This window comes from Polypterus senegalus, chromosome 9 (assembly GCF_016835505.1).
Source record: "Polypterus senegalus isolate Bchr_013 chromosome 9, ASM1683550v1, whole genome shotgun sequence".
Lineage (NCBI taxonomy): Eukaryota > Metazoa > Chordata > Cladistia > Polypteriformes > Polypteridae > Polypterus > Polypterus senegalus.
The window spans coordinates 73,912,651-73,930,501 of NC_053162.1; the positions used below are offsets into that span (position 1 = coordinate 73,912,651).

A 17,851-nucleotide genomic window follows, 5' to 3' on the forward strand; every position below is an offset into this window, starting at 1 on the left:
GACACTTGTGCACAAAAAAGTAATTGACAGCTGTTCATTTCTTGATGCCCTGTCTGCCTGTCTGCAACAGCAATAATGAAAGCTGCAATAAGAAAATAAACATCTCATGGGTGTATCAAAAGGAGTTAGGATGATGAAGAATACTTTTCACTCTGCAAGTATAACATACTTAACTGCAGAATTGTTAAAGATGCAAACTGAAATCACTCAATTGTTCAAAGTATGCAAACTCTGGAGATTTTATTTTTGGGCTTATCACTGACGTTAACAGAATACAGCTCACTGATTGGTGGTTGATTAATATATATTAATGTATCATGCTCTCATCCTTTCCCCCCTTTCTCTCTCATCCTTAAATATGTAACTGTAGTAGCATTGGTATTTTTAATAATATAGTAGTAATGCTCTAGGCAAGAATTTCTACTGGTAAAGGCAGTAGTCTGTTTACAACTATTTATTCTATTTCTAAACTAATATAAAGCAAGGATTATATGAGGAGTTTTACACTTGCTTTTCATTAAAAAGTTATTACATTTTTTTCATGATTAAAACCAATTTATCATTTTGTAAATAATAATTGACAAATTTATATAAAGTTTATTAGTATGTTCCATTTTTACTTTTATTTTTGAAACAAAGGAAAAATATCATGTTTATAGTATTTTCCCCTAATGTTTTTGCTTTGATATCTATTGCTATCTGGCAAGAGTTTATTGAAAGAAAAGTGTGTGTAACATTGCTTGGGATTGGTCCAAAGTGGAATTAACACAGTCATGATATAAACAGCTTATTCAAAGTACAGTATAAGTATAAACACTGTTGTACAGAATACGTAAACTCTTGGCCTCTTGAGACACAACATAACTTCATTAATTGTTATTTTTTTATTTTGTATACTATAACAGTAAATTCATCAGCAGTCTTTGAGGATATCATATGCACAAGTAAGTTTATAACTATATATTGTGGCCGCTGGGGGCTCACTGAGTGCCAAACCTCATATACAATTGCTGCAACAATAGGTCCATGTGCATATAAGAGAAATGTTATTCGTAGAATACTTTTTTCACACAATGAGTCCATTGTCTCTTTTTATTATTTCTTTCTTTTCTTTTATACTTTTTCTGTTTTTCCCCACACCTCCCCAGTGAGAGCAGTAGTGACATTCACAGGATATCGCTGAACTACATTCGTTAACCTTGCAATTAATGACAATTAGCCAAGGGACATTTTCTGATTAATCGTAATTAAAAATTGTAGTGTCTTGCAGCTCAATAAGTCATATGTGTAAAATTTCTGTGTACTTCCAGTGTCTAGTTTTAAATCCTACAATAATGAATTCTAATTATTGTTAAAATCACCTTAGACATGTGCTGCATGTTTGTGTTAGTGTTTTATTTGTAATTCGCATCGCCAAGTTATATTTGTTGTACCTGATACTGTTATGGAAATAAAGTTATAATACTAAAGTAATAATAAAATAATCTTAACTAAACTGCAGAATCTTCAGTTATAAACCAGAACATTTATTTTAAGATAGGGTAGATCTGAAAGATGATTGACATTCATACTTGGAAGATGTTATGTTTTGCTTTTTTTTACAGGATTATGATGTGATTTACAAAAGTAACAAACAACTTTTTTGCTCTAACTTATTCCATAATCCAATTTAAATGTTTGTTTTGTATGATGCCAATTGTGTGTGTATGTAAATGAGAGTATTGTCATGTATTAGCTCAACAAACAAGCATAACATAACACTTACAGTGAGTTCCAGGAGCATAGAAAGGAAGGAACACTGATAGTTAGGTTTCCTGCCCTGTGAAGTTAAAAGACTTATAGTATATAAGCATTTATGTTATTTTAACACCGTGTTCTCCCATGTGTTGTTCTGTAATATAAAATCAAAGCTTTTCATTTTGATACATAAAAGTGTGTGAGATGCAATAGAATAACGTCGTTATGTATCACAATGCTTGTTTCTATGTATATTAAGGCAATTTTTAAATATGCATCCATAAAAAGAAGGATATTGCTAATATTGCTTCTTTTGTAATAAAAAAAGATGTAGCATCAATTTGCATCACTTATTCGTATACTGTAGTTTATTTTAGCAGAAAGCATACTATCTTAATTAATAAAAGTCAAATTGAAACCGTATTAAACATATATAGTGTGGATCACAGTGTAAAATAAAAATCAAAAGTAGATCATAAAAGGAGTACATTGTAGAATATGCAATCAGACAGGATGTCTGACTGACTCGTGGGATGAAAATAGGAACCTGAGAAGAATTCTAATTCTAGGAGCCTCCTCTGTGACTTGCAGGCATCAAGCTTCTGTTCCTGTCTGTGCTGCTCTTGCTGCTGTTTTTAAATGTCACTTGCATTTGTTTTGCCCCTAACACAAGCACTGGCAGGAGACACATGTCCCCTTTCAGTAGAATGGCTGTGGGGCCTATCGCCTCCTATCTCTGTCCTCACTGACAGCAGACAGCCTGTGCAATGGCTTTCCATATGGCAGGGCGGTTTGGAGCTGCAGACGGAAGCTCTGTGCCTGGCTGGTCTAACATGGTGGATTAGCATCCGTGCCAGCAACCTGCCTGTCAGAGCTAGGCAGTGCCCCAGGACAGACAGAACAGGAGAGAAAACAGTCTAGAGAAAAGGGATGAGCAAGGTCTTAGATGCTCACTCCTCAGTGCCTTCGTCACTGCTGTCAGTATGCATTTCTATCAGAGAAATTCAGTAAATGTTTGTCCACATTCTCTTATTTGATTTGAATTAAAAAAAGACATATTGATATAATACCAATACACGAAAATGTGAAATATTTCACTCACTTGCATTATAGGTTACTAAGTAAATGTTATCATGGTTTCTCCCAGCTTTATGATTTACTTAATATGCCATTAGAACATATCTTTTGGTTCTGTTTGAGGAGCCGGCTATTTTTCCCTGGAAGACATACAATACATTGCTCTTAATTTGCTTCCATCTGTGAGACTATTAACATGACAACTTCAATTTCATTTTTTCACAGAAATAAAGTATGCTGGGAAAATGTATTATAAACTACTTCTTTAATCATTGCTGTATATCTTAACATGTAAAATTTTAAAACTGTTTTGTTGATCAGCAGATATTATAGTAACATTTTTTTTTCAAATACATCTAGTTGTAACTACTTATTAAGTAGTTTCTTCCTGGTACTGTTCTGTAGGCTGTATTTCAATGGTTTTTCTTTCTTTACCTTTCAAAATTATACCCAAAAGGTAATGACCCAGAAAAAAAAAATTCAATAGTATCACAATGCAAGGTAACAATTGTTTGGAATAAATCCCAAAATAAAACTTTGATATAAATTACAGTATTTTTCTCCAGTACCACTTTAATTTGCATTCCAGTAAACTACTGGTACAATTTTCTGTCTGTTTACTTTGAAATGTCCCTGGAGATTACTTTTTTACAGAAAAAAACCATTAGAGAAATTGCTACAATATTACGAGTGGCAAAATCTACAGTTTGGTACATCCTGAGAAAGAAAGCAAGCACTGGTGAACTCAGCAACGCAAAAAGACCTGGACGTCTACAGAAGACATCAGTGGTGGATGATCGCAGAATCATTTCCATGGTGAAGAGAAACCCCTTCACAACAGCCAACCAAGTGAACAACACTCTCCAGGGGTTGGCGTATCGATATCCAAGTCTACCATAAAGAGAAGACTGCATCAAAGTAAATGCAAGAGGGTGCACTGCAAGGTGCAAGCCACTCATAAGCCTCAAGAATAGAAAGGCTATATTGGACCTTGCTAAAGAACATCTAAAAAAGCCAGCACAGTTCTGGAAAAACATTCTTTGGACAGATGAAACCAAGATCAACCTCTACCAGAATGATGGCAAGAAAAAAGTATGGAGAAGGCGTGGAACAGCTCATTATCCAAAGCATACCACATCATCTGTAAAACACGGTGGAGGCAATGTGATTGCTTGGGCATGCATGGCTGCCAGTGGCACTGGGACACTAGTGTTTATTGATGATGTGACACAGGACAGAAGCAGCCGAATGAATTCTGAGGTTTTCAGAGACATACTGTCTGCTCAAATCCAGCTAAATGCAGTCAAATTGATTGGGCAGCGTTTCATGATACAGAAGGACAATGACCCAAAACATACAGCCAAAGCAACCCAGGAGTTTATTAAAGCAAAGAAGTGTAAAATTCTTGAATGGCCAAGTCAGTCACCTGATCTTAACCAACTGAGCATGCATTTCACTTGTTGAAGACTAAAAATCGCACAGAAAGGCCCACAAACAAACAGCAACTGAAAGCCACTGCAGTAAAGGCCTGGCAGAGCATTAAAAATGAGGAAACCCAGCATCTGGTGATGTCCATGAGTTCAAGACTTCAGGCTATCATTGCCAGCAAAGGTTTTTCAACCAAATATTAGAAATGAACATTTTATTTCCAGTAATTGAATTTGTCCAATTACTTTTGAGCCCCTGAAATGAAGGGATTGTGTTAAAAAAATGCTTTAGTTGCCTCGCATTTTTATGCAATCTTTTTGTTCAGCCCACTGAATTAAAGCTGAAAGTCTGCACTTCAACTGCATCTGAGTTGTTTCATTTAAAATTCATTGTGGTAATGTACAGAACCCAAATTAGAAAAATGTTGTCTCTGTCCAAATATTTATGGACCTAACTGTTTGTGTTATTATTATGTTTATCATTATTACTGTATACCTGTATTTAGTTTATGCCTAAATTCTGTATGAGTTATAAGATCAGGATATGTTAGAACTATTTTTAGATTTGGAAGATAGAACCCCAGCACCTTCATCTCTGACCCTCTTGAAAAACAAATCAATGATTTGTGCTGTTTTAGGACAAATTTATTATAATCTGATGTGAAAAAGTGGTGAAAAACCAGCCAGGTCCCCATTTGCTACTGAGACAAGAGGTTAATAAAGTGCAAAAATTACAATTGACTTTTTGGTATTTATTATTATATCAATGTAGTGCTCTCTCTCTTTCGTTCTGTATAGACCTCCAGCTTCCAAGCTGGACATCTTTCCTTAACCCAACCCTTCATAATGTTCTGGCTCTGAGGATATTTTAAATGGTGTTCCATATTTAGTTTCACCCATGCTTTAGAATTGTTTCTGATTATACTGTCAGGATCAGGTCTATAACTGCAACCAGACAACAGGCCAGAGCTTCTAGCAACAAACCCTGCTGTGTCTGAATCTACAAACCTTTAGTATTCTTTAAAAGGCCAGGCCTGATCCCTGGCTACATGTACTATTAGAGGGAGAGCATAGTCCCAAATGTTTAACTTTGTGGCTAATTGTATTCTAGCAGCAAGAAAGTGTTGTTAACTCTGACATTTCCTTTATGTAATTCCTTGCACTGGGCAAACATATAAGACATATTTCACCTTAGTAAGAGGATCTTGTACAACTGAATATTAAAAAAAAAAAAAAAGAATGAAAGAAATGTATCCTTTGTGATGAGAATAAGATTATTTTCAGTGTGAGATCACATCTTTCATCTGCTTAGATAGGCCTCTCAGCTATCCTAAACTAATTTTAAAAAAAGTTATAATGACCAGATTACTTTGATAACTTATTTCATGAACAATTAGAGATTCAGAGTGTATCTGTGAGTTTGAGGTTGCCCTACATTGGACAGGTTCTGTTTCTGTCAAGATAGGCTTCCTTCTTTTTATGACCTTGGATTACATTCAGCAGGCTTGAAAAGGGAACGGTTCATGTATAAGTCTGGGCTGGTCCCATGTGTGTGTTTGTGTGATCCTTATGCAGTATATTTAAAAATCATTACATTAATATATAATTTATTTAAGTAGTACATAATTACACTTCTGACAATGATTTACACTTTAATTTGCCATGTTCCCTTCTGTGGAGGTAAATAAACCACCTACACAGGTAGGCTCCTGCAATCCATTGATTATAAAAAGAGGTAGTATTTAGTCAGCCAATTAACTAATTAATGAATGGTTAAAAAGGTAATATCTGTTACTGTTTGAAAAGCCAGTGCAATATTCCTTTTCAGAATAAGTGAAAAATAGTTGTTTTCATTATAATAGTAATAATAATCACTTGTTATTTAGAGTAGAGGCATATGAATATTAAAATAAAGAAATACTAATAAAATTGTTTTGGTGTATAATTTGTAGTATAATGAATATTTTTCATTTCCTATATATTCTATAAATTTATTTCTGGCATCTGTCTGATACATTTAAAGATTTTATGGTCATAGTAGGAAGTTTCATGGATTAAAATAATAAAGAGGCAGTTAAATTTATTTAAGTTCATCCATGATATAGTTTCTCAGTGTTTTATGTGTGTCCAATTAAAAGTTATAAAGAGCACTGTTCTGATATGTGCAGGAAAAATAGCGTAATTCTGTGTTACAGGTCATTGTTTATTTTAGTACTCTAAACTGAATGTCCACTATAAGAACTCTCTAATTTCTGAAGAATATCACCACAAAACACAGGTATCAAAATAAATGAATGTATTTCTTTAAGATTTTTATTGACAATTAAAGCATATACAGTACCTTTGAAAGCCCACACTAAAATGAAACAAAGTCTGTAGGACCCCATGAGTAATTTCCAGGCCATCTGAAAAATATAATCCCATCATTTTGCCCCTTGATCTTACAAAAAAGGCTGATCTCAGTTCTTCTCTAATGGGAGGTGACCAGGATACATTCAAGCATGGGCATAGGCCCTACAGCACTCCCACATGGTAATGTTAAAAAGACAAAATTATGGAAATCATTTGATGGAAATGATGGTTATTTAAAACTATTGCCAACTTCAAATTGATAAATGGCTTTTCTGGGGGTTTGGGCCTGGTGCAGTAGACTGTTCTCATTTTAGATCATTTTTTGAAAAAAATATGTCTTTGAACAGTAGCCAGCCATGAATCTGTGCTGACATCAGACCATAAAAGCTTTATTGCCTCATCAAATAATGTATCTGCTAAAGCAGCTACTGATTTGAAGTGTATTTCAGTTGCATCCATTATGCACCCAATTGAGGGTCATGGTGGTCTGGGTCTACCCCAGCATCATTAGGTGAAAGGCTGTAACCACCTCAGGACACTGTCAACTTTGCTGTCACTTTTGAACTATGGTGTTTAAACTCCAATTGTGGTCTCTACCGCCTCATTAACTTTAAGCAGATTTGATGTAACACCTAAAATACATATACAGTAATCCCTCCTCGATCGCGGGGGTTGCGTTCCAGAACCCCCCGTGATAGATGAAAATCCGCGAAGTAGAAACCATATGTTTGTATGGTTATTTTTATATATTTTAAGCCCTTAGAAACTCTCCCACACTGTTAACATTATTAGAGCCCTCTAGACATGAAATAACACCCTTTAGTCAAAAGTTTAACTGTGCTCCATGACAACACAGAGATGACAGTTCTTTCTCACAATTAAAAGAATGCAAATAGATCTTCTTCTCTTCAGGAGCAGAGAATTTCGGAGAGAGAGAGCGCTCGCAAAGAAAAGCAAAAAATCAATACGTGTGCTTTTAAGTTTGCCGCGGCATTTTTTAGAGGAGCGTCAGTATCTTCTAAGCAAACAGCCTCTGTGCAAACAGCCCTCTGCTCACATCTCCTCCGTCAGGCAGAGAACGCCAGAGAGAGAGAGCGAGATTAAAGCAAACAATCAAAAAATCAATAAGTGTGTTTTTGGAAGCACCGCAATAAAGCGGCCGGCATTTCTTAGAGGTGCGTTCGTATCCACTAGGCAAACAGCTTCTGTGCAAACAGCACCTCTGCTCACACCCCCTCCGTCAGGCGCAGAGAATGTCAGAGAGGGTGAGATAGAGGCAGAGACAAGCAAACAATCGAGCACCGCACGGGAAGCATATCTTATAGCATTGAGGATTTTTAGTTAATATGTAATACATGCTCTGATTGGGTAGCTTCTAAGCCATCTGCCAATAGCGTCCCTTGTATAAAATCTACTGGCAAACTGAGGAAGCAAATACCATAAATTAAAAGACCCATTGTCCACAGAAATCCGCGAACCAGAGAAAAATCCGTGATATATATTTAGATATGCTTACATTTAAAATCCGCGATAGAGTGAAGCCGCGAAAGTCGAAGCGTGATATAGCGAGGGATTACTGTACATGTCTTACTTCAGCCACACCAGAATTCCACATTCTTGAATATAACTTTCACAGGACAACACAGTGCAAGGAATGGGAATGTGTCAACCCTTCTATAACTAGAATAGAATTTACCTTGCTTATTGGAACACCTCACTCTTGCATCTCCTTTTACTCTCTCATTCTATTAAGTAGAGAAAATGTGCACTAATTATGACCTCTCTTTAATACTCTGCCTAAATCATTACTCGTCAGAGCACATACTCCTGCCACTGCTCCTTTTCAAACATCCAATTCGGCCTAGCCACATAAATTAACCAATTCACAATATGCAGCCTGCACTGCATTTAGTAGGAAGAAACATTTACCATTTTGAATAGGTCATCAAAGGCAACCTGTTCCCAGAGTTTCTCCCTGTTTTCTAAGTTATTTTTGGTGACGTAGGAGACTGTACTCATTGACCGCTTGGCTTTCTTTCCAGTTTCTCTAAAGGAAAAACCTGGGGCCTCATGTATTATGATTCACACTATAACATGTCATACGGACAAAAGCGGAAATGTGCTTATGCACAAAAAAATCCAGATGCATAAAGCTGTGCGTACGCCATCTTCCATGTTCTTCTGCTACATAAATCCTTGTCAGCGTGAAAAGTAACGCACATGTACGCGTCTGCTGTCCCGCCCCAATTCCTCCCAGAATTACGCCTCTTTGAATATGCAAATCAATATAAATAGCCCTTAAGCTCAGCCTTTGTGAAAAGGTAGTGGCAAAAGCATGAGGGAAAACAGAAGAATTTCAGTGAATACCAAGTGGAGGCAAAGAAAAATGTACTATTTGCTGGTTTAAACAGTGGTATAATCAACAAAAGGAAGTTGATCGAGTGACATAGCGTGTTGGAGAAACTCAAACTCACGTTTGACTCACAAAGTCGCACAGTGCACAAAATAAAAAAAGAAGTTGTCAGATATCAAAGTCGCAGTAAAAAGGCGAGTCGTAGCCCAAAGTCTGAGTGTCATATGAAAGCTTATTAGGGTACAGAGAAAAAAAAAACGCACACAGTGGAGAAAAAGCATGAAATGTCAACTTGAATCTCTAAGTTTCCACTTTAATCACATGGTTTATTTCGTCATTAAAGTAAAACGTCATAAACTTAATCTTAAAATCGTTTAATTTACTAGTTTCTCAATCCCATCGTAACTAAAGTTGCACGTTAAATGCTTTTTTTTGTATTTGATCCTATATGTGCTCTATGTGTGTGAATCACTACGTGCTTCCGGGCTTTCTCTTCCTCCGACAGGACACAGAATCCATTACATTCGTGATATTACAGCTCTCTGAATAATTAAAATACTGAGATGTATACGTGATATCATTTTCATGATGATAGGAGTTAAAACATGTTATTAAACATAGGAACATGGTGCTCGCTAGCATAGTTTTAACTGTATAATAAACATATTTTGCTGAATTTCATCTTAAAAATGATATCGTCATCGTATGTAAATACACGCTTTATAAAGTGGCTCAGGTTGTGCAATATTAGAACTGTAGTGCAAGTTTACAGTGAGATGACGTTACTAATAAGTACAAACAGTTCTACAAGGAGCACTTGATGGACTGATTGAGTGCGTTTAGATTTCTTGGGATGAAACTGTTTCTGAACTGCGAGGTCAGTACAAGAAAGGCTCTGAAGCATTTGTCATATGAGAGCGGTTCAATAGACAGAATGGCTGAGGCAGCGTGTGCTTGATGCTGTATACCGATAATTCTTTTTCCGATCAGCAGCTGTACAGCTGTAATTCACACTCAGATACAGTGATATAAATACTCTGAATGGTGCAGTGAGAGTAATATGGAAATAGATAATCCGGTGTGGGATCCGAGGTGCACTGAGAGTAACAACACTAAAGCAGTTATGGTATTTGGAATAGTTTCACCATTCTGTGGACCATTATATTGTTACAGGTTAATTACAATCAGATGTATTAAACTAATAAACAGTATGCAGTTAATTTCAGTGTATTTTTAAAGCCGTGTCAGGGATGTGGATCTAAAAAAGAAAGGATAACCACACAGGAACAGTAGCATTGCTTTGATGCTGGGTGCCACCAGTCTGCAAAACCGAGCAGAGAACTTGCTTATGACAGAGTATGAGCTACTGTGGAAATGTGCGTGGCTTTACGCCAAGTTTAGGTTTCATACATAGCAATTTGAATGTGGAAACGTTCTTACGTTACGCACCGTTTATACATGAGGCCCCTGGACTTTTAAGCTTTATAATGGCCTGTCTGTCTTTCTTTCTTAATTATCTTTTTCCTCAACATTATAATAACAATATATGGTGCAACACCATCCACATAATGCTTCAAAGGGTGTAGCAACAGAGTATGTTCCAACACTGTTTTTATAGAGGCATAGGGTTTATAAGTTTTCACCAAACATTGGGACACCTGTAAAAAGTGTTTGCATCAACTTTAAATGCTTAATTAAATTTCACTGATTTTTTTTTTTCATTTTCATTTTAAATATCAAAACAAGTGATAGATCAATAATTGACCTTTGCTCTGTTGTGTTTCTGAAAGCAGATATACTTATAGCCAATACTATATTTGAACATAGTATTTGTTTTTAGTTATTCACATGCAGAGCAACTATTCAAAAACAGCTCCACAACATTCTGTTGTGTAGGTTTTCTCTTTCGGTTTTAGTACTAGGGTGTTGTACCGTGTTAGCCAAAATGAATGTAGTGAGAAATCAAGCAAAATTACACCTTTTATTGGCTAACTAAAAAGATTACAATATGCAACTTGAGTTCCCTGTGTTTATATACACACTAGGACAAGTAACAACATTGATAAATCTTTAAGTGAGACATCTTAAATGTAAAAAATGAATAGACCTCTTCAGGCTAAGATTCATTTAGCAAGAGAGGAGAACAATGTATGGTCAAGATCTTTGGATAAGATAACTGTCCAACAAAGTCTTTTAGTAAAAGTGCATTATCTATACTAATAAGATGCAAAGCCCTCACTGACTGACTGACTCATCACTAATTCTCCAACTTCCCGTATAGGTAGAAGGCTGAAATTTGGCAGGCTCATTCCTTACAGCTTACTTACAAAAGTTAGGCAGGTTTCATTTAGAAATTCTACACATAACAGTCATAACTGGAACCTACTTATGTACATATATACGCCCATAGCCTGCAGCTTGGTCGCCGTGTGAGGCGGAGTTGTGTCCCTCACCGTCACGCCTCCAACGTAATTGAGTGCCTGCCCATATAAGGCCGTCCATCTGCAGCAATCCAATAGACACACTGCTGCTAAATATTCGCGGGTGAAGGATTGTGCTTATGCAAACGAAGATGAGATAGTCAGGGATAGACTAGTGTTTGGCACAAACTCAGCGAAAGTGCGAGAGAAACTAAGTACCGTGCCTTACCTAACATTAAATAAAGACGTGGACATCGCAAGATCGCACGAGATAGCACAAGCACAGCTGAGAACATTCGATGCATGTACTCTGAGCGGCTCACGTGAACTGACTATAAACGCAGTACTCACAGAAAAAGGAAGAGCTCCAAAGAGCACTGAACAAAAAACGCATTACACAATTGGGAAGGCAGCAAAACAATATGAAGCGAGTGACGCATACAAGCATATTCATAAATGCAGCTACTGCGGAAACAAAGCACGGTGTAAACCTTAAGTTTAAATTAGTTCATAGACAGGCTGCCACTGGCATTTGTCAATCCTACGACGAATACGATATTCGCGAGATACAAGTTTAATGAGAAGACGCAGGGTATAAACGAGACTTTGGATCACTTTGTAACAGAGTTAAAATTGCTGGTGAAGGTCTGTGCTTATGCAAACGAATAGGAAAGCAAGGTGTAAAGCTTAACTTTAAATTAGGTTCATAGACACGCTGCCGCTGGCGTTTGTCATGCCTAAGACGAATATGATATTCGCAAGATACAAGTTTAATGAGAGGACACAGGGTATAAACGAGACTTTTCATCACTTTTTAATGGAGTTAAAATTGCTGGTGAAGGACTGTGCTTATGCAAACAAAGATGAGATGGTCAGGGATAGAATAGTGTTTGGCACAAACTCAGCAAAAGTGCGAGAGAAACTTTTAAGTGCCAGGTCTGAGCTAACATTAAATAAAGCCGTGGACATTGCAAGATAGTACGAGATAGCACAAGCACAGCTGAGAAACTTCAATGCATGTACTCCGAGCGGCTCATGTGAACTGACTTTGGAGGACTGGGAAAGGTGAACACGTGCATGCAGTGTATGATGTATTAGATAAAGAGGAAGACGAGCTGTTTACTAATGCAGTAAGAAAGGAACAACCCTCTGAATCTGAACATGCCTTTGTAGACATATCAATAGGAAAGCAAGGTGTAAAGCTTAAGTTTAAATTAAGTTCATAGACACGCTGCTGCTAAATATTCGCAGGCAAATCCACAACTTAATACCGGGAATGCCTGTAAAACATCTTAGATTCACGAGTACTGATTTGGGTAGTTAACACCTGTTATCTTTACAACGGTTGACAAACACAGAATATAACTTGAACACAACACATCCTCCAAATACGAACCTGATTGAAACAAATAATGATAATCAAATCCTTGATGACAGCAACACTCATAACAGTGACAAAACAATTACATTGACAATCATGTTATGTTATTTTTAAAATGTTTCCTTTTCTTTTTCATAATTTCTTTAACACACTACTTCTCCGCTGCAAAGCGTGCGTATTTTGCTAGTATATGTATATCTCCACTTTCTTAAAACTGTTAAGCTCTTGTTAAATATAATATTGTTTGTTACTGATTGGCACATCATGTCTGCAGCACAGAAGATGGTATTTTGTCGAAGTATAATCAGACCAGACTGAGCGTGTGTGTGTCCAATGTGAGCAGTCAAATAATTTTGTCATGTGTGACCTGCACAGGTGTAGAATACGTTGCACACAAGATGAGACAAGCATTAGTGTTCTTTTAGAGCTACACAGGGGTTTTAAACAAACACTCCAGCTGTCTCAGGATACATTTTTTTAGTAATTAATTGAAAACAAAAATTTCTATAATTTATTCCTCCACTTGGTTATTTTATATTTCTCTGGTTATATATGCAGTAGATTTTTAAGTGACTTGGACTGCACTCACACTGAAGCTAAAATTGACTCGGTTACAATTTTTGGCTCATATCCTGTTAGTTGTTCAACTGTTCGAATTTATTTGGCAAGCAATCAAAATCCTTCATGAGTATGTATAAAGATGCGCCCAATGCACAGAATCAATAAAAACATACTTCTCAGGGAGATGCAGCCTTAATAGATCACCATGAGCACAATCAGTGAACCAACTGCTGCACTACAATGCAGAGATTATGATGAAGATGAACATTGCATAAACAACATAAAATTTGTTTGACAGTGTACGTCATCGGACATTTCCAACACAAGTGTTCAAAGATGGGTTACATTCAAGCTGCATTTAGAATAATTGGATTGGACATCATATATCAAAATGAAAATGTCTCAATCCAATCTGAAATCATTTTATTCTGCAATTTTTGTCTTTTTTTTTTTTTTTTTTTGTCTGTTCATACTTCTCATGAAAGATCAGATCTGTGTCACATATGAGTGAAATTGAAACATATTTTTTAGATGAAGAAAAAGAACCATGGAGATAACATAAAACATTTGTGGAAAATAGTTTTGCACAGTTACTGTTTCTATTAATTTTGAAATCATGTAATAAAGTAGCAGCCTAATTCTAAGTGTGTAAAACTAAAGACTTTGGAAGCAAGGCAGAAAGCTGTTGTGTTTTCTACTTTGACCTGTTTTTCTGACATCTAGTTGTGCCTTTTTTCTGCTTATGTTTTACTAACTACATTATAAGATCAGTAATATGTATCAAAGTATAATTGCAAATACAGTAGATTCTGCTCTAATAGTTAGCAAAGCAACAGGTAATAGCATTAGCTGAAAAACGCTATGTATATAATAAACTTAAAAAGTACTCAAAAATTAAATTGTTGTTTGCATAAAATTAAAAAATAAGACAAAAGAACATCTTTAAATTTTAATATAAAGAATTCAATCCAGTAAGCAATTACAAGCTGCAGTTAAACAAAATATTTTATAAATTATGGCATATTGTGTTTGCACACTAGCATAGATTTCCATTTCTCTTTTGTCCAAAACACACGTAAAAGACTATAGTTCACCATCCAGTGGTTGTTTGTGTCACTGTACAGGTTTAGTACTTAAAGTATGTGGTTAATCATGTGGCAGTCATGGCCATACTGTAGGACAGAACTGTTAATATTTATATTTGTAAATTTGTAACTTTTTTTTTTAGAAGTTTGAATAATCAGCTATTTTGTATTTAAACAAACTTGCCTTGATTTTTATTTAGGATTTTTTTTTTTCCATTTCTAGAGAGCGAATGACATCATACATCATCCCTACTGAGTTGATTCTTGTGGAAGAAATGCCTAGAAACCAAATGGGAAAAGTTAACAAAAAGAAACTGCTCAAGAACTTCTACCCTGGTTAGAAAACACTTCATGTAACTGATTATGTGTAAGTCCTGATGAGAATGAAAAGAAGTTTGTACATCCATTGTTTGGAGAAGACAATTTTCAGTCAAATAAAAATCCTGACACAGCACTCCAGTAAATGGAAATCAGAATAAAACCTTAACTAGTTTAAAAAAATAAAATAAGAAATTTTAGTTTAGGATAACTGAGCCCACTTTGACTTGAATGCCAAAACAGAATATTTATCAAAGGAGGTAATTAGAGGTAATTAAGAGACATTGTTTTATTTAACAACATAATGCAAGGTTTCATTTAGACAGAGATCTGATCCCATTTTAATTTTTGTTGTGAACAGTTGTCTGTCTGTCTTTCTTTCTTTCTTTTTTTAAATAACTGTTAAAATGTATTTTAAAAGTGAAATAAACAAAAAAAAAAGTTATACTGATGTATTTTAATCCACTAAAATGGTTTTCATAGTCAAAGTAATTTATCTAACATGTATTTGAATTAGTTTTAAATCAAGTATGCTTTCATTTTATAAGCAGCAGCAGTTAATATATTAACAGGTAAAAATGCTTTTAAAAAGGGATAGATTTTTTAATTGCAATAGTTATTTTTCTAGGTAATAGTCACTGTTGACTCCCTGGTTAAAGGGTCTTTGCTGGTAACTGGAAGGGTGCTACAATTCTGTTGGGCCCTTGAGCAAATCCCATAATCTAAAATTGCTCCGGGATGCTGTACAATTGCTGATCTTGCACTCTAATCCAGATCTTCTCTCTCCCACTCTGTGTGTATCTGGAGAATAAGTTGGGGTACATGAAAAATGACAAATTCCCAATGCAAGAAAATGTCTTAAGGCAAATAAAGTGAATTAATATTTATTTAAATAAATAGTTTAAAATTAAACTAGCAGACATTTTATTTTTTGAAATTGCTATTTTGTGTGTAGCCAACAAAATTAAAATACAATTAGAGTAGATTATTTGGGAGGAAAATGAAGTTTAAAATATGTTTAAGGTAAGATTCAGGAAAAGCTACTTCCCTATCTGTTTTAATGTGAAAAGGCACAGCTTTTTTAGTACTTAGCAGTTTTTAATGTGTACAGCATCTGGACCTCTGAATTTTGAAGTGTAATTACATGGTTGTTTATATGCTGAACCGGTTGAGGAGTGCAGGTAATTTCCTATGACTTAGCTGCATGTGAATATTCATTTGGTGGTAATGAGCAATGATGTTGTGCAGTTGTGTGACCCTTGGGCTCTGATATGTGAATGCAAAAAACTTTTCATTTCAGCTTACTGCTGAGTGCATTCTAGCATGGATGACATAAAGTAACTAAGCACTTTAACTGTGCTGATACAATTTATGATACACGTATACATGTTTTTCTATCTCTTTTAAATTTGTTTTCAATTGTTTATTAATGAAAGCATATAATTTTATTTTCTGAAAGTAGTGTATTTCCTTCCGAAACTTTAATATCCATAATATTTGAAGTTTTTCTTATTTTAGATGAAAGTAAATGTAAAGATGAATGCCTACTGTTCCTTAAAGTAACATTTACTGTATGTGCTCCATGTGCTGATTTTAACCCTCGTCCCATGTATGGTTTTATATTAACATGCAATATCAGCATTTTCAATGTAAACAACCCCTTTATGAAGAACAGAAGCTGCAATTTTGTCTATTGTTTTGAGTAAATTTGTTACTAATTATTGTAATTGTAAGGCATCAATATATCAGAATGAGAACTAGAAAAATGTAACTAGGCATGAAACTTATAATAATCATTGATTTTATTCATAAAATTATTAAGAGTTCTGAATATTTAGTTGTTGAATTGTTTATATATTGTATGGTCTATGTAACTGACATACAGTGCTTGGAACATGATTTGATTCTCCACTGGAATACCTTCTATACAAAATGAACAAATTATTTCCATGTTAGTACTGGTTTCTTTCAGCCACTTCTGTTATAGCAGATTGACTGAAGATAGTAGGTGGAAGTCAGGACAGGCATGGTTTTGTTTGTAGACTTTAATTTACTGCTGTCCTTTTGCTACCTTGTACCTGCTACATTTTTTTAATTACAAGAAATATTAGTAAAAAAGTTTAGAGAATGTTCAAGTGGATGAAAATAACTATTCTTTCTTTAAATACACATAATTGTTTCATCTTTAAGGCAAAACTGAACAACCTGTGTGGCATGTATAATTTTAGCAAGTATAACTAACTTCATTAACATACTGAAAGTACACTTCTTTCTAATCAAGATGTACCAAATGTAAATCTTGTTATAGTCTTTGAAAAATATCTCATCATAGTAACCTCTTTCTGTAACTGATAAATTTAGACTTTAGAATTTGATGTCATCTCTCTTATATTTTTGCATTGTGGAGTATAAAGGTTTTTTCAACCACACATACAATTAGGTTTAAAAACTTGGTATTAACTTGGTATGAAAACTTACTATTTACTCAAGGAGGAGTCTTTTATTGTACATTGACTGAGGAAACATGCATTTGATGGTTCAGGGTACAAGTGAGGATCAGTGCACAGTCTGAAGTGTATAATGTTGATTATTTATACTGTTTTGTGTTTTCTGGCATAGTGGCTAAGGTGTTGGACTGTAAATCAAAAAGTAACATGTTAATTCTCTACCATTATGTTATAGCTTGTCATTGTTGCATGTATTAGAATACAGTATTAGTATAGCAGCCCTTTCAAGCAGTAATGCAGGTGCTCTTCTGGAAAATCAATATAATGTAGTGGACGTGTATAAGATCAATGTCATACTAGCCATTGCTAGTGAGTGTTCAGAGTGAGACAGTTGACTGAAACAGCAGAGGCACTGTTAGTAGAGACTCACAGTTCATCTGCATAAAGTTCTTTCTGGTTGAAATAAATTGTGTCCCTAAATTTTGTATGAAACATTATTCATTACCATTTACAGTAGCATTATCAGTTTCCTTTTTTTCTGCTTAGGTCAGACTACCAGATACACTTCGGTGTTGAAGAAAAAAATCATTACAATTTAAAGTGAACACATATTTTATTAGCACTTTGAACAAATAGGTCCTGTAAAATGTTCCTTTTCAAACTAAAAACACAAATAGATAAGGGCTTCCAGTT

General features: G+C 35.2%; 1 protein-coding gene across 4 annotated transcripts in view; it reads left to right on the forward strand.

Moving 5' to 3' along the window:
* Positions 1 to 15,087, forward strand: part of acsf3 (acyl-CoA synthetase family member 3) — a 222,066-nt gene extending 206,979 nt beyond the window's left edge. For 3 of the 4 annotated variants that reach the window (XM_039763282.1, XM_039763281.1, XM_039763283.1), the window contains exon 10: positions 14,617 to 15,087. In XM_039763282.1, coding sequence (XP_039619216.1) covers positions 14,617 to 14,734 — 118 coding nt within the window. In that variant the 3' untranslated portion in view covers positions 14,735 to 15,087. The remainder of the gene's footprint in view (positions 1 to 14,616) is intronic. The other variant, XM_039763285.1, reaches the window with a different exon arrangement.
* Positions 15,088 to 17,851: the final 2,764 nt, after the last annotated feature.